This window comes from Artemia sp. Qi Xiang Cuo, chromosome 11 (genome assembly GCF_049724085.1).
Source record: "Artemia sp. Qi Xiang Cuo chromosome 11, ASM4972408v1, whole genome shotgun sequence".
NCBI lineage: Eukaryota > Metazoa > Arthropoda > Branchiopoda > Anostraca > Artemiidae > Artemia > Artemia sp. Qi Xiang Cuo.
Genome location: NC_142804.1, coordinates 21222559 through 21241305, shown reverse-complemented (window position 1 = coordinate 21241305; position 18747 = coordinate 21222559). Strand labels below are relative to the sequence as shown.

General features: G+C 35.1%; 2 protein-coding genes across 2 annotated transcripts in view; one reads left to right on the top strand and one right to left on the bottom strand.

The window, feature by feature from the left end:
- The window catches only part of LOC148946754 (ubiquitin carboxyl-terminal hydrolase 10-A-like), a 560345-nt gene extending 557087 nt beyond the window's left edge, over positions 1-3258 (bottom strand). The window contains exon 1 of the mRNA XM_089096584.1: positions 3201-3258. Within this exon, the coding sequence (XP_088952710.1) occupies positions 3201-3203 (3 nt within the window). The 5' untranslated portion in view covers positions 3204-3258. The remainder of the gene's footprint in view (positions 1-3200) is intronic.
- LOC148946753 (uncharacterized) overlaps positions 1-18747 on the top strand; it is a 159379-nt gene that overhangs the window by 108578 nt on the left and 32054 nt on the right. The window lies entirely within an intron of this gene.

Genomic DNA, 18747 nt, shown 5'->3' with positions numbered 1-18747 from the left:
CTTCAACTAACATAATTTGTCCTCTGAAGTGGATTCTGATATTTGTAGCGCTCTATGTCTTAGCACATTACAAATATTTAAAAAAGATTCTAATGTAGAATTTTGGAAAATTTTGAAGGGGGATTTCAAAAACATCTTCCAATGACATAAATTGTCCTCTAAAGTCGATTCTGATATTTGTGGTGCTCTATGTCTTAGCACTTTACAAATATTTAAAAAAGCTTCCAAAGTAGAATTTTGGAAAATTTTGAGTTAGGGGAAAGGAGATTTCAAAAACATCTTCCCATAACATAATTTGTCCTCTGAAGTCGATTCTGATATTTGTAGCGCTCTATGTCTTAGCACTTAAAAAAAAAATTTAAAAAGGTTCTAAAGTAGAATTTTGGAAAATTTTGAGTTTGGGGGGAAGGGGGATTTCCTCTAAAGTTGATTCTGATGTTTGTAGCTTTAGAAATATTTAAATAATATTACAAATAATATGCTTTACAAATATTTAAAAAAGCTTCTAAAGTAGAATTTGGGAAAATTTTGAGTTTGGGGGGAAGGGGGATTTCAAAAACATCTTCCCATAACATGATATATCCTCTGAAGTCGATTCTGATATTTGTGATGCTCTATGTCTTGGCACTTTAGAAATATTTAAAAAAGCTTCCAAAATAAAAATTTGGGAAATTTTGAGTTTGGGGGGAAGAGGGATTTCAAAAACATCTTCCCATGACATAAACTGTCCTCTGAAGTCGATTCTGATATTTGTAGTGCTCTATGTCTTAGCATTTTACAAATATTTAAAAAAGCTTCTAAAGTAGAATTTTTGAAAATTTTGAGTTTGGGGGGAAGGGGGATTTCAAAAACATCTTTCCATGACATAAATTGTCCTCTAAAGTCGATTCCGGTGTTTGTAGCGCTCTATGTCTTAGCCCTTTACAAATATTTGAAAAAGCTTCTAAAGTAGAATTTTGGAAAATTTTGAGTTTGGGGTGAAGGGGGATTTAAAAAAAATTTTGAATTTGGGGGGAAGGGGGAATTATTGTAGAATTACTTTGGTCTCTAAAGTCGATTCTGATGTTTGTGGCGCTCTATCTATTATTGCTTTAGAAATATTTAAAAAGCTTCTAGAGTAGAATTTTGAGTATGGGGGGAAGGGGATTTCAAAAACATATTCCCATGATATAAATTGTCCTCTAAAGTCGATTCTGATATTTGTGGCACTCTATGTCTTAGCACTTTACAAATATTTAAAAAAGCTTCTAAAGTAGAATTTTTGAAATTTTTTAGTTTGGGGCAAAGGGGGATTTCCAAAACATCTTCCCATGACATAAATGGACCTCTAAAGTTGATTCTAATCTTTGCAGTGCTCTATGACTTAGCAGTTTAGAAATATTTAAAAAAGCATCTAAAGTAAAAATTTGGAAATTTTTGAGTTTGGGGGGAAGGGGGATTTCAAAAACCTCTTCCCATAACATATTTTGTCCTCTGAAGTTGATTCTGATATTTGTAGTGCTCTATCTATTAGTGCTTTAGAAATATTTAAAAAGCTTCTTAAGTAGAATTTTGGAAAATTTTGAGTTTGGAGCAAAGGGGGATTCCAAAAACATCTTCCCATGAAATAGTTTGTCCTCTAAAAATGATTCAGTTATTTTTACTGGTCTATCTCTTGTCAAATCCTTTCCCTAATTAATCAAGTTTAAATGGCTTATCAACACTGCTGTTGTCTTCTACACTTGCCTGCATGCTACCCTTAAGGGGTTATGATAAACAAAGTTGTGGCATCACAAAACTGCTTTCATTATACCATAAACAAAGTCAGGATGGGCAGAAAATTAAATGGCTTATAATGGAAATAGGATTTTGGAATATATTTTAATGAACAAGGTTAAAAGCTGGGTCAATATATACAAAATCATATTATTGAGTTGGGACTAAAGTGAATACACCATTCGATGCCTTTTTGTTATGCTGATTACGAATATAATAAGCATTTCTATTGGAAATAAATTTCAGCCCCCCCTCCCCTATATAGGCGATACCAAACCTAACCCGGAATTGGCCTATATAGGGGGGGGGGGGCTGAAACTCATTTGCGATAGAAATTCTTATTATATTCGTAATCAGCATAAAAAAAGGCATCAAATGGTGTATTCACTTTAGTCCTAACTCAATAATATGATTTTGTATATATTGACCAAAAGCTGAAGTTGTGTAAGGTAAGCAGTGATTTATAATTATGATAGTAATATAGGATGAAATGTGAGCTAAAACAACTAGTAATGTGCAGTAATTTACCATCATATAGAGGGGGAGTGGAGGTAAGTACTGTAGCATGTAGATCTATCCCTGAAAGCTTCATTTTCCTAACCCAACCCCTTTCCAAGATAGCCAAAAGTAACTGAAGTAGAATCTATCTTTTTTTTGTGATGCATTGTGCAGAGGGTAGGCCAAATCCATGCCCAGAGGGAGGCTTGGGTCAATATAAACGAAATCATATTATTGATTTAGGACTAAAGTGAATACACCATTCGATGCCTTTTTTTTATGCTTATTACAAATATAATAAGCATTTCTGTTGGAAACGAATTTCGCCCCCCCCCTATATAGGCTATACCTAACCCAACCTAACCTAACCCTGAATGCAATGCCTTTTTTTATGCTGATTATAAATATAATAAGCATTTCTATTGGAAATGAATTTCAGCCCCCCCCCCCCTATATAGGCTATACCTAACCTAACCTAACCTAACCCTAAATTGGCATATATAGGGGGGGCTGAAATTCATTTCCGATATAAACGCTTATTATATTCATAATCAGCATAAAAAAAGACATCAAATGGTGTATTCACTTTAGTCCTAGCCTAACTCAATAATATGATTTCGTATATATTGACCGAGGCTTGAACCCCTCATAAAATATTTTTTGAATTGTAAGAACAGAACAAAATAGATATAGCCTAAAGAAATATTATGTTTTTAGTTTTTTTTGCATACCCCCCCCCACGAAAAAATCTTCAAGTAAAATCCCCTCCGAAAAAAAATCCTGGGTACAGCCTTGGGATAGGCCCAATATTGAGCAAATAAAACCCAGTTTTGCCTATACAATTACAATAGAATTGTGGGTAAAAATAAAGCCCCTAGGCCTTCTTTTACGCAGCCTAGACCTCTTGTTTTTGGTCCATTTTGTCTTAAAAATGACAAATTTTTTACCATAGATTTTTCTAGAAGGCACCTTCCACGAAACCTATTCTAAGGGCCAAATGTCAACTAGCGTTTTCTATCACAACATGTGTTATTAATGTTTAAATATTCTGCCAAAACCTGGGATGCCGAATGGAGGCTTAGTGGCTTTTGGACACTTTTTCACTCTGAGGGACACCGTGACACTATTGGGTAAAAAAAGGCAGCTTTTTGAAAAAAAGAAAACTTTTTGGACATTTTTCCAAATCAAAAACCAAATGTATTTATTTTCTTCATTTTTTTTCAAGTACGACTGCTTTTAATTTGTACTTTACTTTTATGCTTTGGTAACGTCTTGGGGATTTTTCTTAGGTGTTTTTGTGCCCTATGCGAACACTAAATATCAACCAAATAGGAATAGGACTTAAAGTATTAACCAATGTGGTATGATAGAACTATCAAATCCATCTTTTTCTTCTATCTTACGGTTGACGTTTGTCGTCAGGTCGGTTAACTTCAACGACCCACCTACTGTTAGTGGCAAAGTCACCGATGCTGCTGAGAAGGCTGGAAAGAAGAAGTGAATGGCCATTCCCCGCTGGCACGTTCCGTGTAAATTCCTGTGGCGTGTAGCCGTGTGCACATGGCTATTACTACGCTGCTGTCATAGAAAAAAAGCAGTTTCGTAGAAAAGCTATGTCGTGGCTTAATTTTATTTATAGCAGCTAACGAATAATTCTGTTTTGTTTTCTATACTTTCAGCTTTGATTTTTTGTAAAACTCTGGTCGCCAGTTTCTATCGAGTATAACTCAAGTCAATTTATTTCAATCGACATGTCTTCTTGATTTTTTAGTTCTCGAAAACGTCATTTTTCTCACGGCTACTTCTAAATGTTCAGAAAACGGCAAGATAGAGGAATTGTCTTTTGTTTAGCTTTAAAACCATATAGGTAAAAATGGAAATTTCGTTGCTACAGCTGTTTGGACCTTGTCGCACCCAAAAATCCTTAATAGCTAACGAAGATCAAACACTCGCATCTTTTTCGCATAACTTGTGAAAAGGAATGACATTAAAACTTAAAACAAACAGAAATTATTCCGTATATGAAAGGAGCTGTCCCCTCCTCAACGTCTCGCTCTTTACGCTAAAGTTTGACTCTTTCTGACAACTCTATTTTTTTTAAACAATAAAAAACTTTAGTGTAAAAAGCGAGACGTTGAGGAGGGGACAGTCCCTTTCATATACGAAATAGTTTCTGTTCGTTTTAAGATTTAATGTTGCTCCTTACTTTCAACTTGAAAAACCTTGTTTTTCTTATTTAATAAATATAGAATTGCATCTATTTATAATACCATGCTGAAATCATGTAGTTTTGCTTTTCTATTTTCATTAAAAAAAAATTCGACATTGCACTCTTTGGAACTCTCCTCCCAATGAACATGTCCGAGCTAGACTAGGGTTTGACTTGCTATTCAAATACAAAAGAAATTCACTTCTCTCCTTTTTCTAGGAGGTTTTTTGACTTTTAATGTTAATCCTCACTTTCAGTTGAAAATATTTTTTTATTTCTGATTAGGATCGTTTATCAAATAATGCCGGTAATTTTGGCATAACCTCCAGGTAAAATTCCTTTTCCTTACGAGAAACTCCATTGTGGAGAGTCCCTCTCAAGTAAAATAGTTTGCCCTCCCCCTTAAAATTCCTTTTGAACAATTGCATCCTAAATGAAAGTCTCCATATCCCCGTTTCTCCCTGAAAGTTTCCTGACAATTGTCAGAAACCTGAAAGTTTCTCCCGGACAATTCTTCCAGGACATTTCCACATGGAAAATTGAGTAGTCAAAGAGAAAGTAAGCAAATGGAAAACAATGTCAAAGAGAAAAAAAGACAAAAAGAATTCCGTAGAGGCTCTCTGTCAGATACCCCCAGTGTAAAATTTTACACTGAATGTTTACAACCGAAGATTTTCCTCCACACGAGAAATTACATTCACGGAAATCCACCTCAAGCACAGGATCGCCTCTCCCCAAAAAATGTCTAGATACTTCAAATTAAAAAAATTTTTGCGTGGACAATGGTTCAATTTTATTACTTGAAGATCTATCCCCTAACACTGGGTTGGGGGGGGGGGGGTCATGTTATCTTCAAAGACATAGTTTTGGGATTTTTATCTAAGCTGACTTTCTCAAAATGGCTATCTCAAAATCGGACAAATTTGGGGGAAAAAGTGGCTTGGGAGACTGGCTAGCTACCCTTTAATCCTTATGCTCACTTAATAAGTGCACGAGAACTTTCAATTTCTGTTCAAATGAACCCTCTCTCGATGTTCTAAGACAATTGATTTGATACGATCAACCGTGAGAATTATATGAAAAATACATTAGCGCGCATCTGTGTTTTCTTATGAGAAAAATTACAACATGCCAAATTTTTGCAGATAGGTGTTTGAAATCTCTACAGTAGGGTATTTTAATATGTTAAATCTGATGGTGTAATTTTCATTAAAATGCTTTGACTTTTAGTGTTGTCCCTTCTTTTTTTTTTAAATCAGGCAATTGTCTCTGACTTTTAGATTTTTATGGGTAGCACTTGGCTTAATGAATCTTATAAACTCGGAATTAATATATTAAAGCCGATTTTTTTGACATGTTTATTGATATTAGAATTCTTTTTTTCAGAGTTTCGGTTGCTATTAAGCCGTGTTTATCCTTATTTACAGTTCGTTACTACCAACTGTTAGAAAATGCGAAATTCTGTGTTTTGCAAGAAGAAAGAACACAGATGTGGTTATTTGTTTGTTTTTATTTTCTCAGGGGGTGATTGCATCAAACTAACTTTTCAAACAAAAATTAAAAGCTTTTGTTGCTCTTTTAGGGACCAAAAAGACTAGGCCACGGTAGGCTGGCTAAGAAGTGATATCATACTAAATAACACCACACGGTGACACAATCGTTCCTGAAAATTTGCGTAAAAGGCATTATTTAAGATAAATGATATTTTTATCTTAATACTTAATTGAACCAAGTTGATTCAGTTGATTTTTAATGAAATTATGTTAATGATGCATCAGCTATTATAAAGGAGTGGTGAGATATTGTGTGGACCGAGTTTGAGCTAGACATACCATAGCTGTACTATATAGCTGTACTATAATACTTTATATCGTTCTGATAACAAGAGGCCTAAGTCAGAAAGACAGCCTTTTAAACTAGGGAACACAACTATACACAAAACAAAATCATTTACAATCTTTTTTCAGACACCCTCTTCACGCTTTGGTTCCCTGAGGATTGCAGGGCGTCAAAAAATATGTCAGTAAAATATATAGGATACCGGTAAAATACGTATAATACCGTTAAAATGCGTAATTTAAGTAAAATACGTAATGGGTAAAATACGAATTTTACGTGGGTCCGTAAAATTTCGGTAAAATGTTCAGTTTTACCATGACCAATGTTACCAGTTACAACACTAGGCACATTTACTAACTGTTCAAATTTTGTCTAAAATTTCGATTGTATCCAAAATTTAACTTCTTGAGCAGAAAAACTGAAAAAAATAAAGCATAACCAATCAATTTACAAAAACTGATATAGGGGAAAGGGATGAAACAGTACATTTTGAGAATTTTAACCCCTACAAAGCAAATTTCTAAAGATTTTTGAAATCTTTTTGAAAGAGTTTTGCTTCTTTCCCACGAAAAACCTTACAAGCACAAAATTTCTTCAAATTGATTCTTCATCAATCTCAAACTCATTAATACTTCCACAATATAGAGACTTATCATCCCACTCATTGTTGAGCGGCATATCTATGTCTGAAATGCTAGTTTGATGTTGTAATCAAGGAAAGTATTGTCCAATCTTGAATATAGGATCTTAAAGTTGGAACAAAATCTTTAAGAAACAGGCAGACTTAGGCCTAATATTTAACAAATTTAATCTAAGACAAAGATTGTTCTGCAAAATAATTGTATTTAAATAGGCTAGGGTGTCAGGCAAGGGGTAACTTTTGTCTAAGAGAAAATGTTGAAAACAAACTTTGATATGCAAAAAAATATCACTTCAGGTCCTCTACAATACAACAGGAGCACTATCAATTTTACCAATGTTCTGTCTCCAACTACATATATTTCCATTTTCTCGGTTACGAAAAACTTCTGTCAGTACAAGGCAAAACAAGACACCATGAAAAGCGGCCGGAATCGGCACCAAAAAAGTGTCCAGAGTTACCCCATGTTGATGTCATTTTGAAAATTTATTTTTTCGTAGATAACAGCCTGATATTTACTGATGAAAATTGCCGTGCAGATAGCAAGGGTATACCTTGTCTGGCCCTGCTATCTCACAGTCTGAAAGCTACAATAACTTAGAAAATATTTGACAAAGACTACATGTGTCAGGATTTTCAGCAAGCATATAAAAACTTCCTTACTTTTTTTCTCGGTTGTCTTTTTTATCCAAAATTTAAAACTTGTGCCAAATGTGCATTACAAGAAGGATATCTCGTGAGAATTTTTTGAATGGATTAGCTGAAAAATAATTAGACAAGAGGTCAAACGTGCGGAGTCGCCCCCATTTGTTTTCACCCCTCTCTCCCCTATATACGATTTAGCAGCGAAAAATTTGGGCCTGGGCTAATGGAGCTTGCAGTCACCATATCCTAGTCATATCTTTGTTAGGCCAATGTCATGGTTTATAAAATTATCTGAGTTCAAATGCCAAAAAAAAGTTTTTTTTAACAGAAAGTAAGAGAAAAAAAAATATTATCAATTGGTCTTGTGTATTACTCCGGTGATTTTCTGAGGAGATTTTGGGTGAATGAAAATATTAAAGAAGAAATTTTTGGTGAATTTTCCCGGGGGTATGCCTAGTACCGTTTATGAATCTCATAATATTGTTTTTGATTTAATTCACACTTGTATTTTGAAAGCAAAAAATTTAAATGGAAAGAAACCGGTTTGAAAAGTTTGTAACAACACTTATTTGTTGATTTTTTTTCCAAATGCAGTTCTGTATGAAATTAACTAAAAAAACAAGTTTTTTTTAAATGAAAGTAAGGAGCGACATTAAAGCTTAAAACGAACAGAAATTATTCCGTATATGAAAAGGGCCGTCCCCTACTCAACGCCTCGCTCTTTACGCTAAAGTTTTTTATTGTTTAAAAAAATAGAGTTGTGAGAAAGTCAAACTTTATCGTAAAGAGCGTGGCGTTGAGGAGGGGACAGCCCCTTTCATATACGGTATAATTTCTGTTCGTTTTAAGTTTTAATGTCGCTCCTTACTTTCAGTTAAAAATAACTTTTTATTTTTAGTTAATTTCTGAACGTTTTTGAATTAATGCAGCTTTGATTTTGGCTCACCGTACATGAATAATTAAAGAAAAATTCGCATATTAATTTTCCTTTTTTTGGCTAATTGGCTTTCTCGAAATTTTGTTCTGACGTAACTTACGAATTAACTTACGTAACGAATTTCTATATTCGTATGTTTTTATTACGTATATTAGGGAGTTCGTTCCCTTGTCAATACCTCGCTCTTTATTCTAAAGTTCGAATTTTGTTCGAATCACAAACCCCTGAATCACAAAGGTCGGTTAATTAGAATAGATAGGCTAATAGATTTTGGCTCACCGTACATGAATAACTAAAACGAAATTTGCATATTAATTTTCCTTTTTTTGGCTAATTGGCTTACTCGAAATCTTGTTCTGACGTAACTTACGAATTAACTTACGTAACGAATTTCTAAATTCAGATGTTTTTATTCCGTATATTAGGGAGTACTCTCCCTAGTTAATCGCTCGCTTTTTTGCTAAATTTCGAATTTTGTTAGCTAAAGTTCGCATTTTAATTTTCCTTTTTTTTTGGCTAATTGGCTTTCTCGAAATTTTGTTCTGACGTAACTTACGAATTAACTTACGTAACGAATTTTTATATTCGTATGTTTTTATTAAGTATATCCCTCATATACGTAATAGTTTCTGATCGTTAAGTTCTAATGTTGCTTCTTACTTTCAGTTGAAAAAACTTGTTTTTTTAAATTTAATTTCTGATCGTGTTTTAAATAATGCAGGGAAGTCTGGCTCCCCTCCCTTCATCGAAATGTCCCTTAACCCACGGAAACATCCTCCACGAAACGATTCTGCCGAGTAACCCCCGCCTCCCGCCCCCCCGCCCAGAAAAAAACCTTCCTGAAAATGTCTGTAAGTAGTATGTTAACTTATACTTTGCGTACGCCCCTAGGAATCTCTATGTTATTTGCGTACGCCTCTATACCTATTCAAAGAGATTCAGAACTCCCTCAAATGGCCTTATACTTCTACGAGACATATAGGTAAACATTTCTACAGGGCATATACACCTTTTCAATGAGAGTGAGCATAACTTGATTGGTGATTGGGATTTGAATAAAAGGGATGATTTCCTTTACAATGAGTATAAGTAAGACAATTGAACTCGACGAGAATAACTTATTTGAGTACATAATAGCAGAGACAAATGAGTAGTGCCTTTATTTCACGGGAGAATAATCATGGAGCTGAAAACAGCAGCAGTGATGCACGAGTACCAATGTTGCTGTGGAAATAACCGCTGGCTGTAGACTATGTCTTGAATGGGACACTATGCATGCTAGATACGTGATATCATTAAGCAAATTTAAGCAGGAGGAGCAACTATGTTTTGCTGGAAAAGTGAATATTCTCTATATAAATAAACTTTGATCAGCATTAGATGTCCTATCGAAATATATCGATGAGAACAATATGCATTAGTGATTATTATTGTAATTATGTTCAATAAAATTGTTTCTAAATCAATGGTATTTTTTCTTTCTATAGCAGACTAGCGTATATTTTTTTAGAGTAGAAAAAATTCTGGTTAGTCTGAAGTAGGTTGTGAGAGAGTTAGGACTCTAAAAATGGATAGATTCGAGAAAGAGCGAATCTTGGGGAATCTAGTTCTTATGGAAAAACGTTTGATTCTAGATGACGATTTTCTAGAGCTGTCTATTCAAAGGAAGATATTTTCTCGGGGAATGCTTGTCGATATAATGAAAACTGATTCTACATCATTAAACTATTGTATGAAGCTTCTACGTCGTGGTCCAAATGCATTTACACAATTTATTGATATATTGATCACGACACGGCAAAATGATATTGTGGATATGCTTTCAAATATTAGTTTAGAAATTTAGGACTTTTTTCATGAGGAAGATGGTGTTCAAGGATGATTTACTCCTATCTCTCTATCTCAGACAATTTTTGTTGTTGCTAGCTCAGTTTCATTGTGGCAATGAGAGTGACAACACATGACAAAATATTCCATACATGTCCACTATGTATGTACACACTGGGCAGCTGGTCATCATGTGAGAATTGCACAATGATTGATGAGTATGATGAAAAGTATAGATTATGCAACCCGTGTAAATTGCATAGAGGATATGCTGTACAAATTAAAGGTTGTAATTCCTGTCTTGAAGAGGTGTGTGACTCTCATCCTAGAGGACACCTATGCTCCAATTGTCACTATGATAAATGTAATCAGTTGGAGAATACATATCCCGGTATGATTGGAAATAATCCTAACCGTGATTTTAGTTTATTTGCTACGAAATTGGTATCGTCGTGGTTTTAGATTGTTCTGGGAGGAGGAACCGGGTCAGAGATTTAACTGTTGGAACAACAAAAGAATATTGTTTCTACGTCATCGTTGTGAAGACAATGGGTGTAATGATTATAAGCCCACTGATTTTTATTTGGCTGTGACGGAATGTGATTCGACACTTGAGGACACTGAAATTGCTTCAAATAGGCAAATTGAAACATGTGAATTCTATAGAATGAATGAGAATAGTCTCATTGACTATACAAAGAGATATGACAAGAGTGAAGTCACACTCTACTGTAGAAAATGTGACCCTGACATTGCAGTACATCAGGATCAGTACACTGTGAATTCAGATAATCTACCTGCACTAGTTGTTGTCAACAAATACCTAGTAGTGGATGAAATCTAAAGAGTAGAAAAGTCGTTTTGTCATGTATATAATTTTTTTTTTATTAATAAACAATTTCACATACATTTTTAGAACATTTAATTCTTAGGGCACTGAAATCAATATTAAATACGCTTGTAAGTATATTCTCCACTAGAAAGTCGTTCAATCGAGGTAAGTCAACGTAGATGTCGAGAAACTGCTTGTAGGTGTAGCCACGACATCTGAACATGAAAAAGAGTAGTGCATGAAAGCTACATGTCTTAGTCGTTAAATCCTGTGCTCTTCGTTGATTTTCAATAATGGTTTTCCCACAGTTTTCAATAAAGTTGCTGATGTATGGAGTGTATAATTTATACGTTAGGCCAAGAGGATCAAAAAATTCAATATTCTTCGCTATTTGAAAGATGCATAGCCAATGGCCGGTCTTCAAAGTCGATGGACTGCTATTAACAATGATTAGAGTATTGTTAATACTTGGATTTATTTCAATGAAGTCCGATGGTATGCAGTAGGACTTGTACTGGGGCATGTATTGAGTCATACTAAATACGTTGATTATTTGATTTGTGTTCATGGTGCAAGGTCTAGTAGAACACTACCGTTGGGTTTGATTTCCAAATAGGTTTCAAATTGACTCAGTAATATTAGCATGATATTGTCAGTCAAAGCATTGGCAAATTTACACTCTAAATGTCAGGTCCCTCTTCCTACTATACTAATATCCAGAGTACATGACAAGTCCAAAACAATTACTAAATGATTTTTTAAAAATATTGAATCGGTTTTTCAATTTTCAATTATTTGAGACTTTTGATCTATAGACCGCATTGTCAACTCGTAGAGAGTTCTATAGGATTTTTCGTCAAATGATAGAGTGTACAGTGGAATACCATTCACTTTGCAAAAGAGGCTAGATAGACCGAAAAAATCAAAATGATGGGGAGATTCAGTCCAGGATCCAACAGCACTGCCGCTCTTCACAAAGGCCAAAGCCAATATTGATGGGATTTCTCCATTGATAAATGATGAACCGCTACAGCTAAGAGAGCCGGTGGCTATGTGACATTGATTGGTGATTGTATGGGGGACAAGAAGTTTAATGTTGTTACCATTGGCTCTTAGCTTTTCCACTGCCAATACAACAGAGCTCATAACCTGTTGTTTTTGGACGTGGAGAATTGCCGATGTGATAACGACATTTGCATCGGGTGCTGCAGGAAGTGTTTTTCTCAAAATGAAATTCGATGGGGCCATCTGTAACTTTATGTCAATCTTGACATTGGGGGGGGGGTAGCCATTGGGATATATTGAATATCTCATGATTTAATTTTCCAACCAGATGATACTCCTGGGTCACTGCAGTAGTCAACTCGCCGTCAGTATCAACACCCGATCGATATTCATAGCCCAATGATTGTCCTCTCATCTCCTTGTAAGCCTTTGGTGTCATCATCATAAATATTATGTAGCTTACATAGTTTGATAAAGTATTGCTTGTTCTCACCAATGTTCCATTAATATATACATTAATTTGTTTGAATAGTTTGTGCAGAATACAGTTATCGTAGGAGAGACCATCTCAGGAATTTGTAGGTGTCTTATCTGACTTTTTTTTCACCACAACATTTACATCAATAAATTTTTACGACAAATCAATGAAATAGTCTTCGTTGGAAAATATTTGAAAATGTATATTCTCCGAGAGGGGTTGTTGGGGATGAAATTGTTCATAGTAGCCATACTTGACACTGACATCAACATTTTCAGCATTGAATAGATTCAATGAGGAACTGATTGATGGATATGATTCCTTGTGGGGGAGATAAGTCCTCTTAAGAGAAGAAATCCTTCTTTGATCTAACAATCTTTTTCTTTTTCTTCTTCTGTTTATTGGCCTTCGTTGTTTTATTCCTCAAAGTCCTTGTTGATGTCCTTTGCTTCCTGCCTGGGTGGAGACTGATGAGTGAATGACGCGAACGCATCCTTTTCAATCCCTCCCCATTTTGTCAAGATTTTAGTTGCTCACCAACGGCTCTTGCTTAAGATCTAATATTTTCTTCTTGCTGAAGATCAAGAATTTCCTTGAAATTCTTGCCCGACCCCCAGTCCTGTAGTGTGGAGGCAGCAAAATTTGATGCAGCAGGCACAAGATATTTTCTGGCAAGGGGTGGTGCAGAACGAAATAGCCTAGCAAACCAACTACCAAAACCATAGCCAGACATTGTAATGCTATCCTCGCAGTAGTCCAATCCATTGCCTATTTGACGTGGACTTGAAGCACCAACATAGCAATTATTATCAGGGTAGACAAATGGAATTCTTCTATTGTTCATTTTAGGTGATTGTGCTGTTGTTGACAATGGGTCGAAAATGACATGTAATCACTGCTAGGCCTTTTGTTATTGCTAGAGGATCACCCAATTCACTTCTTAGTGTTAACTTACAGAGTTCCAAATACGAAGTGTTTACAGGAACATACTGAAGATGTATCATATTATAATGACAAACAAGTTCATGAGATTTTTTTCGTTCAAGAAACCGTAGGAGGGGAACATTTGAATTACCAACTCTCGACGTTTCTACAAATGATTCGTAGAGAAATATGCAAAAGTCCGAGGCAAAACCAGGTGGATAATCAGCAAAAATAACTTGATTCCTCCCGTAAACGGTGCTAGCATTTTTCCCATTTATCATATTCTGTTTAAATTCAAGAACGTCTCTCAGATTATCCCTGAGGATAATTATTTCAGTGTCAACAGGTGAGCTAATGTAAATCCTATCATGTTCCAATGAATAATTAAAATGGAATGTACCATTACTACGATATGAGATTTTTCGATTGATTGTGCGACACAAATCTCCCATATTATTATATTCAATATATTTCAATTTGGCATGTGGATATTCGCTAGATTTAAGTGCTTCAACCCATTCATAGCCAACAAAGAGTGTCCAATCGAATGGTATAACTTTTAAACCATACACACGATCCTTTCTCAGGAAGTCATAGGTATTTTTGAGAATACAGTCGACAAGAGCCGCTTCATACGCACCGTGAAATTTGATGGCGGGAGAAAGTCTTGTCCAAAAATGAATAGTTTTATTCAAGTCATTTTAGAGAGGTTTAAGAATATTGGACTTGTATGTCACAAAGAAATCCTGGGGCATTTCAACTATTGTCAAAGCCAAACAGAGGATCAATCCCAGTGTGGTACCTAGCCACCGTAAAAGTAGAGGCCTCTAACCCCTGTGAGTACGTGTCTTTAATATCCTGTTTATTTGGTAGAGGTTGTTATTGTCTTATACCTAATGCCGCTCTACGTCAGAGGGGCAGCCAGAAATCTATTCATCTTTGGTATCGTGCAGTCGATAAGTTATGGGTTTAGTGTCTAGGATTTTTGCCACTTTAAAAAGTTCGGTGGACCACAAGTAATTCCCCTTTTCAAAAACATTAGTTGTTCTATTAATTCGAACAGTATCACCAACATTGAATTTATTTTTCTTCTTGACAATTGATTCATTGGAATATTAATTAAGAAAGGTGTCAATTGTATCATGATCAGAATGATGAACTTCCGTTGGCGTAGAGTTGGACAATGATCGATGAGGTCGTTGATTATAAATCAACATGATTTTATCTAGATCATGAATAAAAGCCGATGTATTTTTCAATGTACAATATCTTGAAGTTAAAAGACGAATAGTTCTTATCAATCGTTCGGCCAATGCAGCCTTTATAGGACTGTGACTATGATGGAGCAGTGTATTATATTTCGCTAGTACTTTTGCAACATGGGGATTAAAAAATTCACTACCGCGATCCGTTTGAATTTATTTATATGAATCCTAATCGAGAATACTTTCAATGGCCTGAGCAACTTCAACGCCTCTCTTTGATCGCAATGGAATTGCATATGCATAGCGACTAAAAACACTGATTGCAAGTAGAATGTACTTGTACGGTGTATCGTGACGTCGTTGAATCTCATCTCGAGTCAGGAGATCTGCTTACATTATATGCAATGGGTAAAAGGCTTTAGTTTTTCGACATTTATTGGCACGAAGTCTATGATTTCTATGCAGAGTGTAACTTGATTCATTTTGTAGATAGTCTTGTACACTTTTAGTGTGGACACTAGTGACTTTGGAAAGAGTGGTGGGGGAACTTAAACTCCCCGCCTCACCAATATTTTCATAAACACCTTTCAGAACTTCAACCATTTTGAATGTAAACACGTTGTGTAACGTCCACTACCCTTTTGTATACTGGCGGTTGGTGGTGGTAATGGTGACGTTGACTTGATACGTCTTCGCTTTTGTCTAGCCATCAGTGGTGTGCTAGTATTGTCCAAAATTGATTTAAAATATTCTTCTTCTTCATGTTCATATTTTAATAGTGTCAATGTTGATAATGATGGTGCATGTTCATTTAATTTTTTTTAGACTTTGTCTATTGCTAATAAGACGTTTGGGGGAATTTAATGTATGTAGAAAGTTGAATAGGTGAGCATCAAATGATAATAGTCCTTTACGATTTGTAACCATATCATAGATTAAATCAAGTAGATTATAGCTCTTGCCCTGAATTATAATCCCTTTCCCATTGCTCTCAACTTGAATATGATCTTGACCACTTTCCAAGAGATAAGTTAGGAGTCGTTTAATTTTTTCACGATATGATTGGGGCATTATATTTACAAATTTAAATAAAAATTAATACAATTCCTACGTCTTTAATTGTGTTCCAGCAGCAGCAGACTCTTGAGGAGATGATTATTTTTTGCGATCAGTATCAGCAGTTGGCTTCGACCGATAGGACCTGTGTTTGTCCACTCGGCGAAGTGCATCTTGAAGTAAAAGCAGTTTTTTATCATCCTCAATATTTTCATTGTCAAGGAATTTACTCAGATTGTTCTCAAAGTGTTCCACGGGTGAGAGAGCGAGTTCTATTGGAGTCAATTTATAGGGTTTTTCCATCTAGAGAAAACTGTTTAGAAGTCCTGCAATTATTGGCAAAAAAGTGTGAAAAAGCTACCGCCCGCCGGAAGAAGTCACTTCTTTTTAAAATTCTTTCCTTTCTTTTTAGAGAACAATGTACGTAAGATGGAACGATGTTGCTTTGCCTGTTGCTTAACTACTTCTGGCATTTGAACATTACCCTCGGTCAAATTTAACCAAAGTTCAGATATTATATTAATAAAATCATTGTCAATACCATGTTTGAATATGGCTTTCCTAAGCGGAGGTTTTGAAGTGCTTAGAACTGAAAACAAATGTGTATTTTTATGTATTTTCTTCAGCTTCATGAGAGCGATTAATAGGTCTTTCTGTGTTCACGTGGAGATATACAGTGATTTAAGTGTCAAAAATATCTGTGGCTGCACGAAGTTCCTCGGGTGTATTCTGATTGAGATCCAACAGGATATAGCCATGAGGCTTACTAGTTGCCTGATTGTATGCTGAGAGCAGAAATTTGGGAGCGCCTGGATAGATTTGTTTATTGAGGGTTATTAGCGAGCTAGAATCACGAACAACTCTGTAGATGATATAGTAAGTGCAGTTCAATGCAAGTGTTCACATACATTTGCTCTGATGGAAGAGATTATGTAGAACCAGAGTAACGGAAATATGTTCATGATGAGAGCGAACAGTGAACAACTAACGAACTGTAAGTAAGGAGCGACCCGGCTCAATGGTAACCAAAACTACAAACTAGGAAAAATGAACAGTAACGAACTGTAAGTAAGGAGCGACCCGGCTCAATGGTAACCAAAACTCTAGAAAACGGGTTTCTGATAGCAATAGATACATCAAAAGAATCAGATTTAAATGCAGAATTCAAATATATAATTTTCATCAAGTTTAGTCCAACCAATCAAAAGTTACGTGCCTCAGAAAATTTGGCTTTTTTGGCTGAAAAAGGGGGAAACACTCCCTAAAATTATAGAACCTTAATGAAAATTACACCATCATATTCAGCGTATCAGAGAACCCTATTGTAGAGGTTTCAAGCTCCTATCTACAAAAATGTGGAATTTTGCATTTTTTGCCAGAAGAAAGATCACGGATGCGTGTTTATTTGTTGTTTTTTTTCCGGGAGTGATCGTATCGACCCAGTGGTCCTAGAATATCGTAGGAGAGATCATTGGAACGGAAATTAAAAGTTCTAGTGCCATTTTAGTAGTATGCTTCGTCTTGATTTGTATAAAGCTATAGGAATCTCCATGTTATTTGCGTAGACATATAGCAATTTTTACGTTATTTTATCGTGCCTCTACACCTTTTCAAAGAGATTCAGGAGGGTCGATAAAGTGAAATTATGTCACTATTCTAGTTTTTCTAAACCAGTATTGCCTATAACTTAATATATTCAAATATTTTTTGATAACTTGATAGGTGATTTGATTTGAATAAAAGGAATTCAAATATTTTGCCTATGAATTATACTGTCGTGTGGTAGCATTTCGCAGTTTGAATAACTCTTTCAAAGAGTAGAATAGATAAGGAATTCACAAATTGGACACTATGAACGATATTAATTAATCTTTTGAATAATAGGAGTGTGAATGATTCTAATTAGTGATTGGATTGTATGAAGGTGGAGAAAAATGGATTAAACTGATTAGCAGTTAAGGTAGATGACAGGTCCAATACCTCAGTTAAACTAAGAGGTTACATTTTGACATCGTTTGACAATTTACTAAATTTTAAAGTTTTCTTATGCAAGAGTCGGAACACACACACACAAACACACACACACACAAACACACACAGGCACACACAAACATACACACATGTTACCAAATTCCACATTATTGCACAGAAATACCAAAACCATAGGTTAGGTTAGCCTATTTACGCGCTTTCAACTAGTTATTTTTTGTTCGGCATAGATGAAAGGTCCAATACCTCAGTTAAACTAAGAGATTACATTTTGATATTGTTTGACAATTTACTAAATTTTAAGGGTTTCTTTAGTTTCAAAATGTTTTTTTTTGTCAGTCACCATCTTTAATCATTCATAAACAATACTGAAGAAAACCAATTTCCACAGTTTATCGACATTAAATTGTTAAGAAGGCTATTATTTCATTGAAATACGCATTTACATTTTTAATTTTCATGTTTTGGATTTTATGTTGATGAAGAATTTAAACAAATCTTCAACTGGTTATTTTTTTTTTGTTCGGCATAGATGAAAGGTCCAATACCTCAGTTAAACTAAGAGGTTACATTTTGACATCGTTTGACAATTTACTAAATTTTAAGGTTTTCTTATTCAAGAGTCGGAACACACACACACAAACACACACACAAACACACACACAGACACACACAAACATACACACATGTTCACAAATTCCACATTATTGCACAGAAATACCAAAATCATAGGTTAGGTTAGCCTATGTACGCGCGCGTACATAGGCTAATTTCAAATCCCCTAGAATGTCAATTAATCTCTGACGTTTCAAATGTTCTGGCAACTGTGCACGGATATATTTGAAATTTCTTTCCAACCTTCCAGATTTATAAACGTGTCTCAAGGTGGAATTGTGATATAACAGAAA